Consider the following 16,318-nt stretch of genomic DNA (forward strand, 5'->3'; position numbering starts at 1 on the left):
AGTTTCTAGAGTAGAATTTACATTTCATCGTGATTTGTATTTTACAATATGCTGGCGCGTGCACGCGGGAGAGGTTTGGGTGCCAGCGGCGAGGAAGTCCCCGCGTCCTGGTCCCTCTGACCGCCGGGAGCAGCGGCGGGGCTCTTCCCGCAGGGAGGGAAGAGGGGGCATGTTGTGGAGTTCGGAAAAGCTCATTGCGACACCCCTATTCCTATGCCCTCCCCCACCCCTCCGGGACGGGGGAGAAGGGGCTGAAGGTGCTGGCTCCTGTTTATTTGTCTAAGGGGAAAACGTCGGCGTGGGAGGCCCAGGGCTGCGCTGGAGCCCCCCTCGCCATGCCGACATGCCGTTCGGCGGGCAGGGGCAGCGGGCTGCGGCCGGGGCGGTGCGGGGCAGGCGGACAGGGGCACTCGGGGCAGCGCGGCCGTGAACAAAGGCGGGGAGCGGCTCTTGCACGTGGGCGCTGCCGCGGCGGGGCCGGTAGGCCGGGCCGTACCGCTGCTCCCCGGACTCCCGGGCCGGGACACCGGGGGTCACTCTGGGCCGGGGGCCCGGCTCTTCCCCCGCCGAGGGACGAGGCTTCATCAGGGCCTGTCTGCGGGTTGTCCGTGTCCGGCCCCGCTGCCCAAAGGTCACCGCGGCTGGTCCAGCTTCTCGCTACGGGCCACATTAGCGGAGCGGCCATTTACTGCCCCGGGATTGCAGCGCGGCCCGGGTTAGCCCATAAAGCCATTCACACTCAACAATGGGGATTTTCTCAACAATTAACAAGAAACAACATAATAAATCCATTTACAAAGCCCTCGCTATTTACTATAAATTAGCCACTCTTTAAGAGACCGGTGCGTAATTTCACACGCTTTACAGCCCCGGCTGCATTTTAGACCCAAGAGCCAACAGCCCTATTGGACTTTCTGCCCTGACCTCACTCCCCGTCCCCTCCCGGGCTGGCTTCGCGGGGGCGGAGGGCCGGTCCCGGAGCCCCGGGCCTCCCCCGGCCGCTCCCTGGCCCCGAGCCCGGCATCTGGCAGGAGGGCCCCGCGCAACCACCGCGGGCTTCCCCCCTGGCTCGTCCTCGGCTCGGAGCGAGCAGGGCGAGAGGCGGCAGAGCCGCACCACGGGAGAGCCCGGGAAGATGGACGCCCCGGCGGAGGAGCCGGAGGGGGGTGCGGGGTGGGAGCCACGGCCTCGCTTTGAAGTGCGGGAACCCCCGGAGACCGCCGCGCCGCCCCCGCAGCCCGCGGGACCCTGGCGGGAGCACGGGAGCCGGGCCAGGGAGCCGGGCCGGGAGAGGGGGAGCCGGGCCAGGCAGCCGGGGAAGCTCCGCGGTGCAGGGCAAGATGGCGGCCCGAGGCGCGGTGTGCCCCGGGCCCGCCGCGCAGGGGCCGCCCCGCCGCTCGGGGGCCCCGGCTGCGCTCCCGCATTTGTTTGATTTCACCCCCCCCCCCCTTTTTTTTTTTTTTTTTTTTTAATTGTAATTTCCAGGCAGCGGCAGCGCGCCGCACGGAGCGGGAGCGGGGCCGGCGGCGCTCCCTCCGTCCTCCCCCCTGTTTACAAACACAGCTGTTGCCGTGTATTTGCAATGCTAAGGGTAAAGCCACCAGCAGCGAGGAGCAAACGAGAGATGGTGCGGGAGAGGGGTCCTCGGCATCTGGAAAGGACAGGGCGCCTTGTTTTTGAAACTGTCAATTCCCTCAACCCCTATTGTGAGCGCCTCATGCAAAACATCTCGGGCCTTTTAAAGCGGGGGCTTGTGAGGCCGCCTCGGAGAGAAAGGGAGAGGGGGAGAGAGAGGGGCCTAGGGCACGGGAAATAATTATATCAGCGCAGTGAAAAAATGCAACGTGTAAGGCCTAAACCCGGCTCGCTGTCCCTTCCAGAAAGGTTTTCGGGCAGGCCGGAGCTGTTAGACAGCGGCTTGCAGGGCCATGTACCAGGGGAATGGGTAATGTCTGCAAGCGTGACTTCAGCAACACAGATCCCAGTGCTTCCCTCCTGATTTTGCTAGCCAGGGCTTTTCATTTTCAGGCACTCGCCCTCCTTTTGTACCTCCAAGCTGACCAAATAGATTCCAGGATGAACCATTACATATTCTTCCCAGCAATCCTCTTAACCATAAAAACCACAATTAACAAGGTTATATGTGTTTCATGTTCTCCAACATACTGCATATGTAGAATATTTTCCTGCAGAGTACCACCGTGTGTCAAAAATGCCACTTTTTTTTACCCTTTTCTGTCTCAACCACTCACACGTGTGAACAGTGACAAACATAAACATGATAGCATTGCTCTCATTTCTGTAGAAACTTTAATTTATTGGCAACTAAATCTGTTAGAGGTAAAGAGATCAGAGACCATGTAAAAAATCACCATGTGAATTGATTAAACAGCAAACTTCATAAAACAGCTACCACTATTTTGCATTATTGCTAGTAGTGGCATTTTAAATAAACAGTCAGTAAAGAGATTATCCCACTATATCAAGTAAGTGTAGCTTATATAACAATCGGTTCCTAAAGTAAATTGCTGTAAACGGCAAGTTACATCTTTTAAGGCAATATACCTCTTGCTGAAGGCATTACACGTGTTCCCTTTTTAATGCTCTAGAGAATTAAACAGAGTCCAAAACTTTCTTTGTCATCCATCTGGCAGCAGAAATCTTCCCAATAAATTTACTGGTGAACTCTACTTGTGGCAAATACCTATGCAGTATAGTCCGTAAAGTACACACACTTCCCTCAATTGCTTTTTCCTCTAGAAAATTCTGTTGATTTGTGTGTACACCAGGAATTGGGAAATGGTGGCGATTCATTACTAATATATTTTAAGTTTTATCTCCTGTAAACATTGCAGCAAAATGGTAGCCTAGCTGTCTTGGAAAACCTTGGGTTTTCCTCATTATTAGAACTTACCTTTATGGGAGAAAATTGGTTATTTTAAGTAACTCAGTGATAAGACTTCACATGATTAAGGCTGAAATGATGACGAACTCTGATCGCAATAATAATTACAATGTCATCAGAAACAGTTATCAAACTACCAGAATTGGAGAGAATACCATTTTTTCAATCCCCCCCCTTTATTTTTTTTTTTTTTCCCCTAGTGGTTATTGTACCTGGCTAATTTCTCCAGCGGCAGTAAAAACACGAATGTCCCTGTTAGTGGCTTGCACTAAACTGAGGTGTGCACGTGTGAAAATTATTTGGCTGTTTAACTCCTTGCCGTTTGCTGCTGCCTGGGCGGAGGAGAGCCAAGTGGAGCAGCCTGCCGGGGATGCCCGAGGGTGCCTGGAGCTCCCGGGCCGCTGGCAGGGCTGGGCGCCATATTTCACGTCCTCAACTCTGCAGAGCCTATTTGGTATAAATTTATGCTTATTTCTCCCCCTCCCACCACTACCCCCTCCCCCGGATTATTTCAGGAACCTGAAAAGGCACCTCTGTAATTTACAATTCCTGGCCAAATCAGCATATCTCTAATTGGAAGTAAACAGGGTCAGGGGACAGAGTTACTTTGAAAGTGATACGTTGTTTAATTGACAAGGCGAAATTTTAGGTTTCAAGTTTGCATATTGCACTTTTGTAGCTTTTGGCTTTTTTTTTTTTTTCCTTTTCTTTCCTTTTTTTTTTTTTTTTTTTTTTTTTTTTGGTCAAGTGAAGACCTTTGTCAAGCAGACATGGTTTCTAACAGAGCGGGGGTCTTTCCTGAGCAGTACATTTTGTACATACTTACAGTTCTCTGGAAATAAGGCTGTAATCTGTGCAGCTCTAAACACACGAATGTAAACATTCATCTCAGAACAACTTCAGTAAGCAGATTTTTCATGACCATCGTAATTTCAGCAGAGCGGTTGAGTATGCAATGCACCTTTTGCAATTGGTAGCTTTAAAGTGATGTGTGTGTGTGTGTGTGTGTGTACGTGTGCATGCAGGGGGGAAGGGTAACTCCACTGAAAGGCAATTGTTTACTCTTTCTAAATATATTTGGCTGCAGGTATTCTTAGACTAGGCCTTTTACAATGGGAGGAAAACTCCGGTGTGGATATAGTAAACAGAGCTGAAATCAGTTAGTGACTACTTGAAATATTTGGAGACACGAGGGGTTGGGAGAGGGCATCACAAAAGGCAGGAATTAAAAAATTGAATCCCAGGCAGTGGATTGCCAGCAGAAATGTTGACTTTGAGTCACACAGTAAACATTACATTGTTGCTTTGTTTTCCTTTTTTGATTTATGATAAATTATTCTCCCGGGATTGATCGATGAGTGGAATCCTTAAAATTTAATTTGTGAATGATCTAGTATAAATAAAATGCTAATCTAAAGAAAGAAACTAGCAATTATTCATCCTAAACTCCGCTGATTCAGCAACTCAATTATTACTGCCTTTCTCAAACTGCAAACTTTTCAGGCTGTTTTCAGAGTTGCTGTACCCGTCCTCCCCCCGCAAAAGAGACCTTCCCCTGTCCTCGGCTCTGCCTCCACCTCGGCCTCCAGCCTTTCTCTCTCTTTTTTTTTCTTCCTTCCCTTTCTTTTCGAGAGGTTGGAGGGGGGGAAGGGAGGGAAACAGTTAACCTCTTGAAGCGTATTTCCTCCAAATAAAAACAGTGAACTTACAAACGGAGAGGAAACCACGGATAACTCTGCAATAATTCAAAGTGTTTGAAATCAGGATTTTTTAAAACAGTGTTTTTAATTGAAAATAAAGCTAAAGCATGCTTTTCAACAGTGCAAATTTCCATAATTTTGATTTACTGCTTCCATCATCACAATATATTATACCAGCATGACTTACCGAGGGCTAGACTCTAGAAGTCTGCCTGTTCAACTATTTCGATATTAAGTGCAAATATAGATAATTGCCTCTGATTGTCACGTGCAGTAGAAATGTTTCTGCTACATAGAGAGGATGGCATGACAAAATAAAACCCACGACAGCAAATTTCAAGATATGAGGATAGAACCGGGAAGAGTAACACGGTTGAAACGCTTGAGTTTTGGTGCCAAAAAGCTATGAATAACATGGTCTTCTCGTTTTGTGTAATCTTTCCACTTACGGCCTCTCATTTCACTTTCTGTGTTGTATTTACTGCTTTGCTATTTCCTCCAGCCAGCGTGAGGGGCTGGACCATAAATTGTACTGCTGGCCGGGCAAATATTTTAGTTGCTTTGCAAGTTTGTAAGGGGCATGTTCAGACCACAACTTAAGTATGACATTAGTGGGTAACAGTAACCTTATTTAAGACCTCTGGGTGAAACAAAAAGGCTTCCCAATTGCAAAGAGTGGCTGTACAAGCAAAAAGACACCCTTTTACCAAAAATAGAATTCCACATTTATTTACTGGTTTCAAATGAGGCAGCTTTTCCCAGCGCTGGGGTCGCAGGCGGACACCAGGCTTTCCAAACCAGAGAAAAAGGAGTAAGTGCAACTGCTCTTTGAAAAAGACACCCCTGCACCCGAAAACAAAGCTCCCAAAAAGTAGATTGCTGCCACATTGAATTATAGTGAACCCTTACTGTGCAACCATGTAACTTAACAAACTTTAACTGAATTAACAGTTAGACTTCCATTTTCGAAATCTAGTGCATAAATTTAATGGCTCATTCTAATATTTATTATTCAACCTTTTGACATTTATTTGCAGCAGTTGAATTGAGGTACTGGTGCATTATTAGCATTTAAACAGTAAAGTGTTCCAGCTTTACCGTAATAACTGAGTTTAACTTGAGTCTTTAGCCTGAAGTACTCTGTGGAATGTAACAAAATAAAATAAAATAAAAAATGCCAATGCAACAGAACAAAACAAAACAAAAACAAACCACCAAAAAAACCCCAAAATAACAAAAAAATCCCACCACTGTTGTAATGGTAAATAAAATAGTAATCCGGTTTCTGTCTTCACATTGTGATAAAACAGGATTCCAAAAGTGTGTATAGCATTAATAGGTTTGTACAAACCATGCTGCAGTTAAAAAAAAAAAAAAAAAAAAAAAAAAGTAAGAAAGTTAAAGGTGGTTCAAGAAAATATTTTCCAAACTATTTTATTAATTAAATTTCCTGAATTTGTGGCTAGGTGGAAGAGGTATTGCAGAACCGCCCAGCTGCCATTTCCATACAGGATGGGCCTTGTGAGGTGGTTGGGAATCCTTAGTGGTGTTTAAGGAATAAGCTGGCAACAAATCCCCATCATTGCCAATAATTAGTGATGGTGGACAGGGAAAATTTGCCATGAAATTAAATGGCCTTTTCACTGCTGATGCTACATTGCTGGCTACCCTTTTGCGTCTATTGTTAACTGTAAAATCATCCAGTGTTCCTTCATGTGTCTCGATTTTACCTGTAGGACGTGGGCTTCGAGCTGATTTCAAATTTGGTTTGACTGGAGGAGTCTGCAGTACAGGTCGCTTTCCCAAAACCAGTGTCCTGTAATTTTTTCTCACCCTTGCTCCAAATTTATACTCCCCATCCTCAGGTTTTGGAGTACCTAAAGTGCATGAGAGGACCTGACTCTGAGTCAGCGGGTTTAAGGAAGTGGTTTCTTTCTCAGTGCATGCAGAATCTTCCTTGGCTGTTAATAAAGCGTCCTGGTTATTACTCTCAGTCACACTGTAAAACTCATCCTTAGTATCATTGCACTCACACTTTAGCTTATGTGTTGTAAGATCAGGCTCATACTCGTCGTTCGCACTGCTGTCCTCTATTTTGATTTTAATGCTGTGCAGGAATGGCAATGCCTTATTGCCTGTATCAGTGCACTGGAGCTCAGCTGCTGCTGCTGCCCCTGGAGAAGCAGCATCCTCCGCAGGATCAGTTTGTAAAGAGGGCAAATCCGTGGCAAATTCAATACAATGAGGGATTTTGGAATCTTTCTCTGAATTTGCTGCCGTTGATGAAGAATCATTATTTAAGAACCTAGCAGCTATTGTATTGTTATCTGCACGGTGTGTAGTAGTTGCTTGAAGGCATTTCCTTGCCTCTCTGAGTATTCTTTGTTGTGGAAATGCATTGTTTGTCTTTGGGCTAGGTGAAGAGGCCCCCTTTGCAACACAGTTAATTGTTAGGTCAGTACTCTTGGCATTATTGGAAAATTCAGAGTGTGGGAATGTGATCTCGGATACCCTATCATCTCTTATCTCCGCGAAGCAGCTCCCTAGGCCGCCGGAGCAGCACAGCGCCGGGGCGGCGGGAGCCCAGCCGGGGCGGCCCCACTCCTCCGGCAGCTCCGGTTTGACTCCGCCGGGAGCGCCGCGGAGGGCGGGCAGCCCACCGGGCTCCGCCGGGGCCGGGGCCGGGGCCGGGGGCCGAGGGGCGGCGGCGGCCGCCAGATGGTACAAGAAGTTCGCGTGGACCACGCCGGGCGGGCTGCAGAAGCTGGTGCGTCTGAAGCGGATGCTCTGCACCGAAACCTGGCTGGAGACCGAGCTGGAGTCGGAGTCCGAGGTGCTGTCCTCCTCCTCCTCCTCTTCCTCCTCCTCTTCCTCCTCCTCCTCCTCCTCCTCCGAGCTGCCCTCGCTGGAGTCCGAGGCGCCGCTGCCCTCCTCGTCCTCCTCCTCCTCGTCCTCCTCCTCCGAGCTGCCCTCGCTGGAGCTGGAGAGGCTGGAGCCGCAGTCCGAGTCGTGGGCGGCACGGCCCGAGCAGCAGCTGGACTCCGAGTCGCTGCTGGCGCTCTCGGCGAAGGCGGGCGGCCCGAAGCCGCGGGGCAGCGGCAGCGGCAGCCGCGGGGCGCCGCGGGCCGGCAGGGCCGGGGCAGGGCCAGGGGCCGGCGGGCGCCGCCGGGGGCCCAGTGTGCCGGCGGCGGCGGCCGCCCCGTGGCGGCGGCGGCGGCAGCGGGCGGGCAGGGGCGGGGGCCGGCGGCCGGGAGCCGGGGCCGCGCCGCGGCGGCGGGCGGGCGGCGGGGGCGCAGGGGTGCGCAGCCGCCCGCCGCCGGCGCCGTTTCATAGTTTACGGGGGGTTTGCAAGGCGCCCGAGCGATTTCTGGGTAGCTGTGGCCAGTGTATTTACTAAAAATGTGAGGTAGATGAGCGGCCGGTAGCAAGGCTGTGTCCCCCGGGCGCAGAGCTTTCCTCCGGACGGGCAGCAGCGGCCGGGGAGAGTCGCTCAGACCCAGCCAAAGTTTGTTCTCCTTCCAGAAGCCGGTGAAGGGGTCGGCGGGAGCGAACTCCGGCCGGAGGTCGGCGGCAGACAGAGCCCGGCTTAGTTTCCTCCGTTTCGTCTTAAGTACCCGTTCGGTTTTGCAGGATGTGTACAGGGCTTCCACGTCCTCTCTGGAGATCAGGGTGCATTTGGCGGCGTGGAAAGCGATGGAGTTGATGGCTTTGAGTTTCCTCAACTCCTCCAAGTCGCAGTGATGCTTTTTTACTTTTAAATGATCCATTCGCTTGTGCACGGTAGTTCGCGGGATGTTTTTGAGCAGGTCTGTAAAAACCTGGGAGAGTGCAAACATTTGCTTTCCTTTAATGATGAGGTAGCCGAGCCTCACGCCATCCACCTCTTCAAAACCCGACTTCAGGTCTCCCATTTCGTGAATTAAATTATTCCCAGCATTTGCAGAGAGAGAGAGAGATGAAAAAAAAAAGGAAAAAAAAAAAAAAGAAAAAGCCACACACACACAATCCTCAGCCAGATGCTGTATTTGTCTCAAGGCATCCTCCTAATAAAATATAACAAAGGCTGTTACTCCTGGTGAATGAAGTGCCAAACTTTAGACAAAAATTAAAAAAATAAATTAAAAAATACCGTGAGGCTACAATCAATATATAATCTTAAAAATCAGGTTTGCCAAAGTGTTTCTCTAAGTTGCTTCTGAAGATCAGTACCTGTTCCCTTTCATTCCCTGCTTTTCCATTGGAAACTATGATAATGGAATGTGAAGGGAGGAAGAGAAAAGAAATGCAGCTGCTATTCCCGCCGCTGCTTTAGCTACAAATAAAATGACAGAGTGAAGTGAGCTCGTCCGGAGACACCTTCATCAATTAATTCCCCTAAAGCCAACGCTGATTGGACACTCCTGACAGGTGATGCAATAAAAATTGATATTCCACCCCTTCCCCCAAAAAATCTCCCACTAATTAGCATACCCTTATACTGCCACCTCCCCTCCCAAAGTAAATAATACAGTTAGTATATAAATCTTTCTATTAAACAATCCGAGCTCAAACATACTCAGCCCTCTCAGACTTCCTCGTCGCTAGCTTCCGAGGAAGGATTTGTATGCTTTTCCCCCCTATCGTTCCGTATATTTTCAGCCTGTTTTGGACAAATGTTGCTCTTTTGTGCACGCCGTGAACTTAAAGGACGTAAGTCTGATCGTAACGATGGAAAATCCTTCGGTAACGTAGCCGCTTTAAACTAGCGTTTTATTCTCCATTGTGTGGAAAATGAAGCTGAGAGAAAACGTGCAGAACAGCCTGGTATTTCCCCTTCTGAGGCTCCAAAGTTAAATGTTCGGTTGCTAACGAGAGGGAATACTTACATTTTCGAGTTTCTCTTGATTTTCCTCTTCTGCTTAATTAGCTTTTTACAGCCAGGGACTAAGGTTATTTTTGCTGTGTGAGTATCACGGGTTCCTGAACCGTGATACTGTAACACTTTTAACTGAAATTCTGCCTGTAATATTGCGGGAGGGGGGAGGAGGACGTGAGCTCACGTCAGACCCATAACAAAGCATAGATAAGCCAGAAATGTATACACTTTTCACGATTAACCGTACTGGATCACGAGCTGGAATGTCCTATAGTCCCAGAGACCACGTCAGGATTCCTGCGTGCTGATTGTTTCCAGCAGAGAAAGGAGAATGTAAAATATCCAAGGTGCTTCCAAGAGCCTTTACGTAATAACAAAAAAGTGCTGGCACACACAATGTACGATATTGCATCGGGCTAGGATGCTTCTGGCTCGCAGTTTGCATATTCCGCTCGGAGAAGCCCTGCCGAAGCTTTTTGATGCTCCATTTATAGCAGCCCCTTAAAATCAATTGGAAGAAGCAGCACGAATGTTTAACCTCTTCTTAGGAACGTTAAATTATTCGAGTGTCAGCAACGGGGATTTCGCAAATGTTGCCTCTCCCTTGTCACGTTAACGTGATGCTTGCGGTTTGCACGTTAGGCGCTGCGAAAAAAAAAATCACCAATCTCTGCCGTGCATCCAGTGTTCCGCTGGATACAAACACCAGCACTTTTATGTATCACTGCACATCCAGAATTAGACACATCCGCGAGATTAATGAGACATCTCATATTGCTGTGACTTGGCAAAAAAATCGACGGAGAAAAAAAAAAATTAAAAATCTTCAATCCCAAACGTCAGTGTCCACTCCGCATGTTGGCAATATGGTGCGTGGAGTTGGTGTTACCCCGTCAGGTAAAGCTAAAAGAAAGCGCATAATCACTCTGTGAAAAAGCAGTTTTGCATGCCAAGGCAAAATGCAGGCGAGCCCCCAATTTCACAGGAATTCGAGAGAGAAGTGGGAATTTGGAGAAGTGCATCCGGGAATGGAGGAAGTCTATTCAAGAGAGCCTCTAACTCGGAGGGCTGAGATTTGAAAAGTCAGCCCTGGACTACTGTTGCTCTCAGCGCAGATGTAATCGCCGCTGTTCAACTTAATCCATGTGTGTGCGAACCGCGATGCCTAGTTCTTCCCTTTGAAACCTAGGGATAGTATTCCCATCCGAGAGAGCAGAGCTACAGCAAATTACATTTTGTCCCTCGAATTAGAAAAGGATCATTGAGTGGATCTCGTGATATTTCAGCCTTTAAACGTAACCGAGAGGCAGCAGTGAACAATGCCTCGGCACAGCTCAGACCATCCGCGGAGTTCGCCTTCCCTCTCCTCGCATCTGGATCCCCCAGCCTTGCCTTCCTCTTGCTCGCTCGTGTGAGAGGCACCCTCGTATATGCTGAGGCTGAAAGCAAAGTTTCGAGAGAAAACAGCTGCTGGCGCTAAAAAGAAATCATCGTGGTCTTTCTAGAGCTAGAGACAATAAGGTCGTTTAAAAATTCCTCCTGATGTACTTATATGCTGCCAACACCCCCACCCCCTCCCCACTGCTCTCCTCCCCCTGCTTTAAGGTTAAGGCTATGGAGTCAACAGTAAAGGAACTGTAAACTCCGATAAAGCTGTTCAGAAGACGTTACAAAAAACCCCGATGGGATGAAAACTCCTTTATTTGTCAGGTAGTTCAGCTGGGTCAGATTCCCGTGTAAATCCACGCGTGCGTTCGCACGCAGGAAGCCACGGGCACCCAGACCCGCACCCAAGCGTTGCCGGTGACAGCCAGGCAGTGGGATTCGGCAACTGTTTTAAAAATGCCCTTTTTTTTTTCTTTAATTTCGGCGCTACCAAACGTTTAAAACTAGTAGGGGCTCTTCGGCAAACCTCGGGCTCCCCCGAAAGGTGCGGCCATGAGCACCGGGGCCGAAGCAGCGCCAGATGTCGGCAGGGAGAAACACACCAGAAGACTTGGGAAATGTCAGGCGCCCAACCTACACATCCCCACCGTATACTTACACACACTTTCGGTTGCATGTCTTTCTCCGCATCTCACACGGAGAGCTTTGTTTCTTTACTTCTCCATCGTTTGTTTTGTTTTGGTTCTTTTTGTGTGAGTGTGTGTGTGCTTTCCCTTGGCCATCAGCACACATTGTGTATCCGGGGTCGTCTTCATGCGAGCAGGGGGAGAACCTGATAAAGAGCCGTCAGAGGCCTCTTGCACACACACACGCACATTAAAGGCGGGGGACTTGAAAATGGATTTGCACGCACACAGGGGATTGCAATCAATAGCCACCAACATTTATGGTTTAGATTGTTAATGTGAAAGCTGGTCAAAAGAATGAAAATGAAAAATTAAAGGTGTCTGGTGTCAATTACATGAAAAGTTATGCCATAATTTACTTGCTGGGATGTATGCCTGCGTCTTCGTTTGTCCATGTGCATGTGTGTGCAGACCCAGATGTACATGTAGCTATTTCTCAAAAGCAAGGGAGTTTCTTTGTTAATTTTGTGGACTGTGTCAACCTCTCTGGTGATCAAAGATGAACATGATTAAAGGGATGGATGTTTGTCTCACATTTCTTAAGATAAGGAGGCCCAGAGATGCCCGGTTTTGCCAAATACATACACATGCAACTACAGAGAGTTGTGTGTATGGGCGCACACACACACAGAGGCGATCAATCAAACGTGCTCCTTTTCACATTGAGTAGCGTGCAATCTGCAATCTACACTCTATAGCCAGTAGTATTTCAGTCTTGAAACTGTCTCTCCAAAGGATAAACCTCATTAGAAAAGAAAGAGCAAAATAATGTTCATAAAACTTTGCTGCAGACCTATTCCCATTTGTTGGAAATCATATACTTTGATTTTTTGTAAACTTGTGTTAAAATCTATATGCTCACAGGGAAGCGCTTAGCCATGTCATTCCAGAAAGAAAATGTGTGCAACATTTAAAATACTCCTTTCACGTGTTGTTTTGATTTATTTTCATAGTATGATTATGTTTAAATACCACTGCAATTCCGTCTGACCTCTTCCTTCTGCAATGTAGTAATGCACACACCATTTACAGTCTTTTAAACGTTTCGTTGGGAAATGCAACAGCGACGTCCACCACCAGTTGTACTAATGGGGAGAATTCTTTTGAAAATCTTCAGGAAAACCTAAGAGGTCATACGCATTTTAACACTAGGATTGCCACATTATTAGAATATTATTATTACTTATTATTATTTGTTAATGCTGGACCATGTTTTCAGGTACTGACAAGCATTAAATAAACCTTTTGCTTTCATGACCCTGGGCAGAAATACTTATTTCACGTGAGAACTTGATTTCTAACACTACACCCTGCTTCTAGATACTGCTGGGCATATTTTTCTCAAGGAGGACACAGATAGAGAGCAGCTAGAGGCTATCACAAAGAGTCCAGTAACGTAAATATAATAGGGTCAAAGAACAATATAATAGGATCCTTCTGCTATTTTAAAGTCAGCCAAATGTGACTGTAGTACCTAAAATTTGCCATAAATTCTACTCTGACAATGTATCAGAATGTATAACTAAATATCCTAAGTGTGTGGCACAAAGAAATACCAGCCACCAGTCCAGGAAAAAAAAAAAAATCATAATCTGGCTAACACTCTTATGCCTAGGAGTTCCAGGGTTGTTTTTTTCCTTTTTTTTCCCCTTTTTTTCCTTTTTTTTTTTTTTTTGGTTTTTTTTGTTGTTGTTGGTAAATAAAGACACAATGCAGGGTTCTACTAAGTGCTTTTTAAGTTGGTGTTTTTTTGGTTTTGGTTGGTTGTTTGTTTGGGTTTTTTTGGGGGGGACTGGAATGTTTCTTGCACACTAGAATTTTGTGCAATTTATAATCACCACGAGCTAAGATTATTTCTTGAGTTTAATACTCGTGGTAGTTTTAAAATAGTTTTTAGCAGGAGTTTCTGGACACATACTACATGCCATGTTGTTTACTGACCCATAATCAAAATGCAGTGACCTTCTACCCTTTTTTTGCCCCTTGACCCATGCTGAATTCAATGCAGCCTTTATAAATTTGCAAATCCTTGGACGTAAAGGGGATTTGGTGAGGCTTTGTTCTGAAAGGATCCTAAAAGTTTGCATTTTTAATTAGACAAAGGTAAAGCAACAAACACTGGGAAATAAGATCCTCTCCTGCACATAGGTGATCCCTCTTAATTTCTACTCTGGGAAACTACATCTTAAAAAATGTAGCCTGCAAACTGAAAAGCAGTTGAAAATGAAGGCGATTGGGAGGTTATGAATTGCACCAAATTAGCAATGTGGTACAAATCACTTTCATGACGTAAGGGATGGCCAGGCCACAATCTTCCGGCGCTCCCCATCTCCAAGGACTGTGTGGATCTTGGAGACCCAGGGAGAGGGGAGAGCCAGCGATTTGATCTGGAGCTACAGGCACATTCCCTTATCTCCTTTGCTATCAGTCAGTTTAAAGGACACCGTAATTATGATGGTGATAAAACAATGCCCGCTTATGTGTGCTGAATAAATAAAGAATGTTTACAGCCCCAGAATGTTTCAATTCCAATTAAATGCTATCAAAGAAAAGCCCCTCTCCCTCCCTCTCCCCTCCCTCCTTCTTCCCCATGACTCCCTATTTACCTTGTTGGTTGTAATATGGCCCTATGAAATAAACCGGCCTTCCAGTTTGCCATTAAGGCCACATCAGGAGGAGGGGGAGGAGGAGCAGGAGGAGGAGGAGAGGGGGTGTGAGACAACACGCACTCCCAGTCCCACAATTACTTGGGTCGCCTGCATATTCTTTTTTATTTATTTATTTATTTTACTATTATTTGTTTATTTTTCAATTGGAAAATGGGTGATGATGCAGGGGGAAAAGGCACTTAAGGATCCTGCTCCAACCACTGACTGAGGGAGTTGGGCTGAATTAATCTGGTGCCCCTGGGCACTGGAGGAGGGGGCTGTGTCCACCCCCTCATGGCTGCCACCCCGCTGGGGCCTCGGGGAGCGGGGTCTCCCCACCGCTCCTCTTCCCTCTGCGGTGAGGAGCCTTGGAAACGGGAGCCTGGAAATGCTTCCCGCTCACTAAGACACAAGGATCATTTCAAATATTCATTGTATCAGCAAATCTCATCATAATCAGATTAAAGCAAGGTTTAGGGGGGGACTGCCTGTGTTTTTGGGTGCGAAACACCGACTGGACTACAAAGAAAGCAGAAAACTGGTTTATCTCCTGCTGGTTTGGTTGCACAGGAGAAAAATGAAAAGCAGTAATTTTTGCAAGAAAAGGACACTTTAAAAAGCTGTGATTCTCCCCATTCCACTCTGGGTAGCATGTTCCTCTCAGAGTTTTTTTTCCCTTCAAACTTTATGCATAATATTTCTATATGATGCTCTTATTTATTTGTTTGGTTTAAACTCCAGGCAGAGATTATTTCTGCTGCGGAATATATTGAGGTAGATTTTCTTCACGGCAATTTGTTTTTAGCTTATCTTATCCGAGGGAACAGCTTTTCTACATTCAAGCTTTAAAATGTGTATTTCGTTGAGTTGTCTGGGGTGAGATGTTTATATCCATTTTGTGGAAGTGAGTGAAGAACTGAGTGGATTTTCAGGTCTGCTCGATAGATGCAGGCACTTTTCCTTTTGAAAGTTTAGACCTCCAATACCCTCAATTCTACTGGCAGAATTAGGATGGACTTGGAGGGTCCTAAACGTGACCATTCACTAAGGCGGGGGGCTTGCAACAACGTGCTCGGCAACTTAATCTTACGCTAAAAAGAGCAGAGAGCGTAAAAGAATGGAATACAAACTCTCCCGACATTTGTAGTCGCTTCCAAAGTGGACCGTGCATTTTAAGGCTGATGGGAACGTGTGTGTTTTGGAGCAAAAAGGAGAGAAGGTAAGTGTTTATCCTTGTATCCGCCAGTTCGGGTAGAAACAATGAAAGAACAAAGGGAACCACTTCTCCGTGTGAACATTTCACATTTTCCTCCTCCATTTGAGCCTCGCTGCGAGGGGCTGGCGGGGGGGACCGGCTTCGACTTTACCTTCGGCGGCGGGACGGGGGTGCGGGGGACGGAGAGAAAGTTGCGGGGCGGTTCGAGTCACCGCCCGTTCGCCACTGGAGCCTAGCGCGGGCAGGAGTGTAGATTTCATGGCTGGGGACTCGCCGGAGATCCTCCGCGAGCCGCGGCCGGCGGGAGCGGGATGGGGACCGGAGCCGGGACCTTTGTGTGCGGGGTGTGCCCGGCCCCGCGCTGCCGGCGGGCACGGAGCTCCCCGGGGACTGCCGGGGCGGCGGGAGAGGAAGCGGAGGTTAGCAGCTGGGGGTGGGGGAGGGGATGGGAGTGAGGGGGGGTGTAGGAAAAAACCCTCGAATTATTTGCAAATCCCATAAATCGCGTGGAAGTGCGGTGGGGGAGGGGCTGGGGGCGAGCAAACCCCGCGCGGACCGTTACAAAGGGCGGCGGCGGCCCGGGACACACGGACGGACGGACGGACACGGGCACGCACACACAGGCGCTCGGTGTTCGCACTGCGGAGGGCGGCCCGGCCCCGGCCCGGCCCGCCGGGAAGGACCGGACCGGCTCGGCTCGGCTCGGCTCGGCGCGGCCCGCCCGCCATGGGCGCGGGGACTCCCGGCCGCTGACCTTTGACCCCCCCGCCCCCGCCCGCCGCTTCCTCTGCCGCCCCGACACCTTCCTTCCCACAATGCCCCGCGCCGGCCGCGCTCGTGCCGCGCTCGAGCCTCCTGGGCCCCCCCCCCCCATCCCCCCACTCGGCATCCCGGGAAAACCCGGGAGCGGCGGCGCCTCCCT

General features: G+C 48.4%; 2 protein-coding genes across 2 annotated transcripts; both read right to left on the bottom strand.

The window, feature by feature from the left end:
• Positions 1–279: 279 nt before the first annotated feature.
• LOC126650420 (collagen alpha-1(I) chain-like) lies at positions 280–3,326 on the bottom strand. Its single transcript, XM_050335252.1, has 3 exons — positions 3,225–3,326; positions 925–1,410; positions 280–657 (listed from the first exon to the last, which is right to left on the bottom strand). Exons 1-3 carry the CDS (start codon positions 3,324–3,326, stop codon positions 280–282), a joined length of 966 nt encoding a protein of 321 aa, XP_050191209.1.
• A 2,687-nt stretch (positions 3,327–6,013) lies between these two features.
• On the bottom strand, positions 6,014–9,452 carry SKIDA1 (SKI/DACH domain containing 1). The gene is given in 4 exon segments (XM_050325359.1): positions 6,014–7,727; positions 7,730–7,776; positions 7,778–7,847; positions 7,850–9,452. Coding segments are annotated over 4 exon segments (2,469 nt in total). The 5' UTR covers positions 8,517–9,452; the 3' UTR covers positions 6,014–6,042.
• Positions 9,453–16,318: the final 6,866 nt, after the last annotated feature.

This window comes from Myiozetetes cayanensis, unplaced genomic scaffold (assembly GCF_022539395.1).
Source record: "Myiozetetes cayanensis isolate MyiCay16 unplaced genomic scaffold, myiCay2020 scf1, whole genome shotgun sequence".
Lineage (NCBI taxonomy): Eukaryota > Metazoa > Chordata > Aves > Passeriformes > Tyrannidae > Myiozetetes > Myiozetetes cayanensis.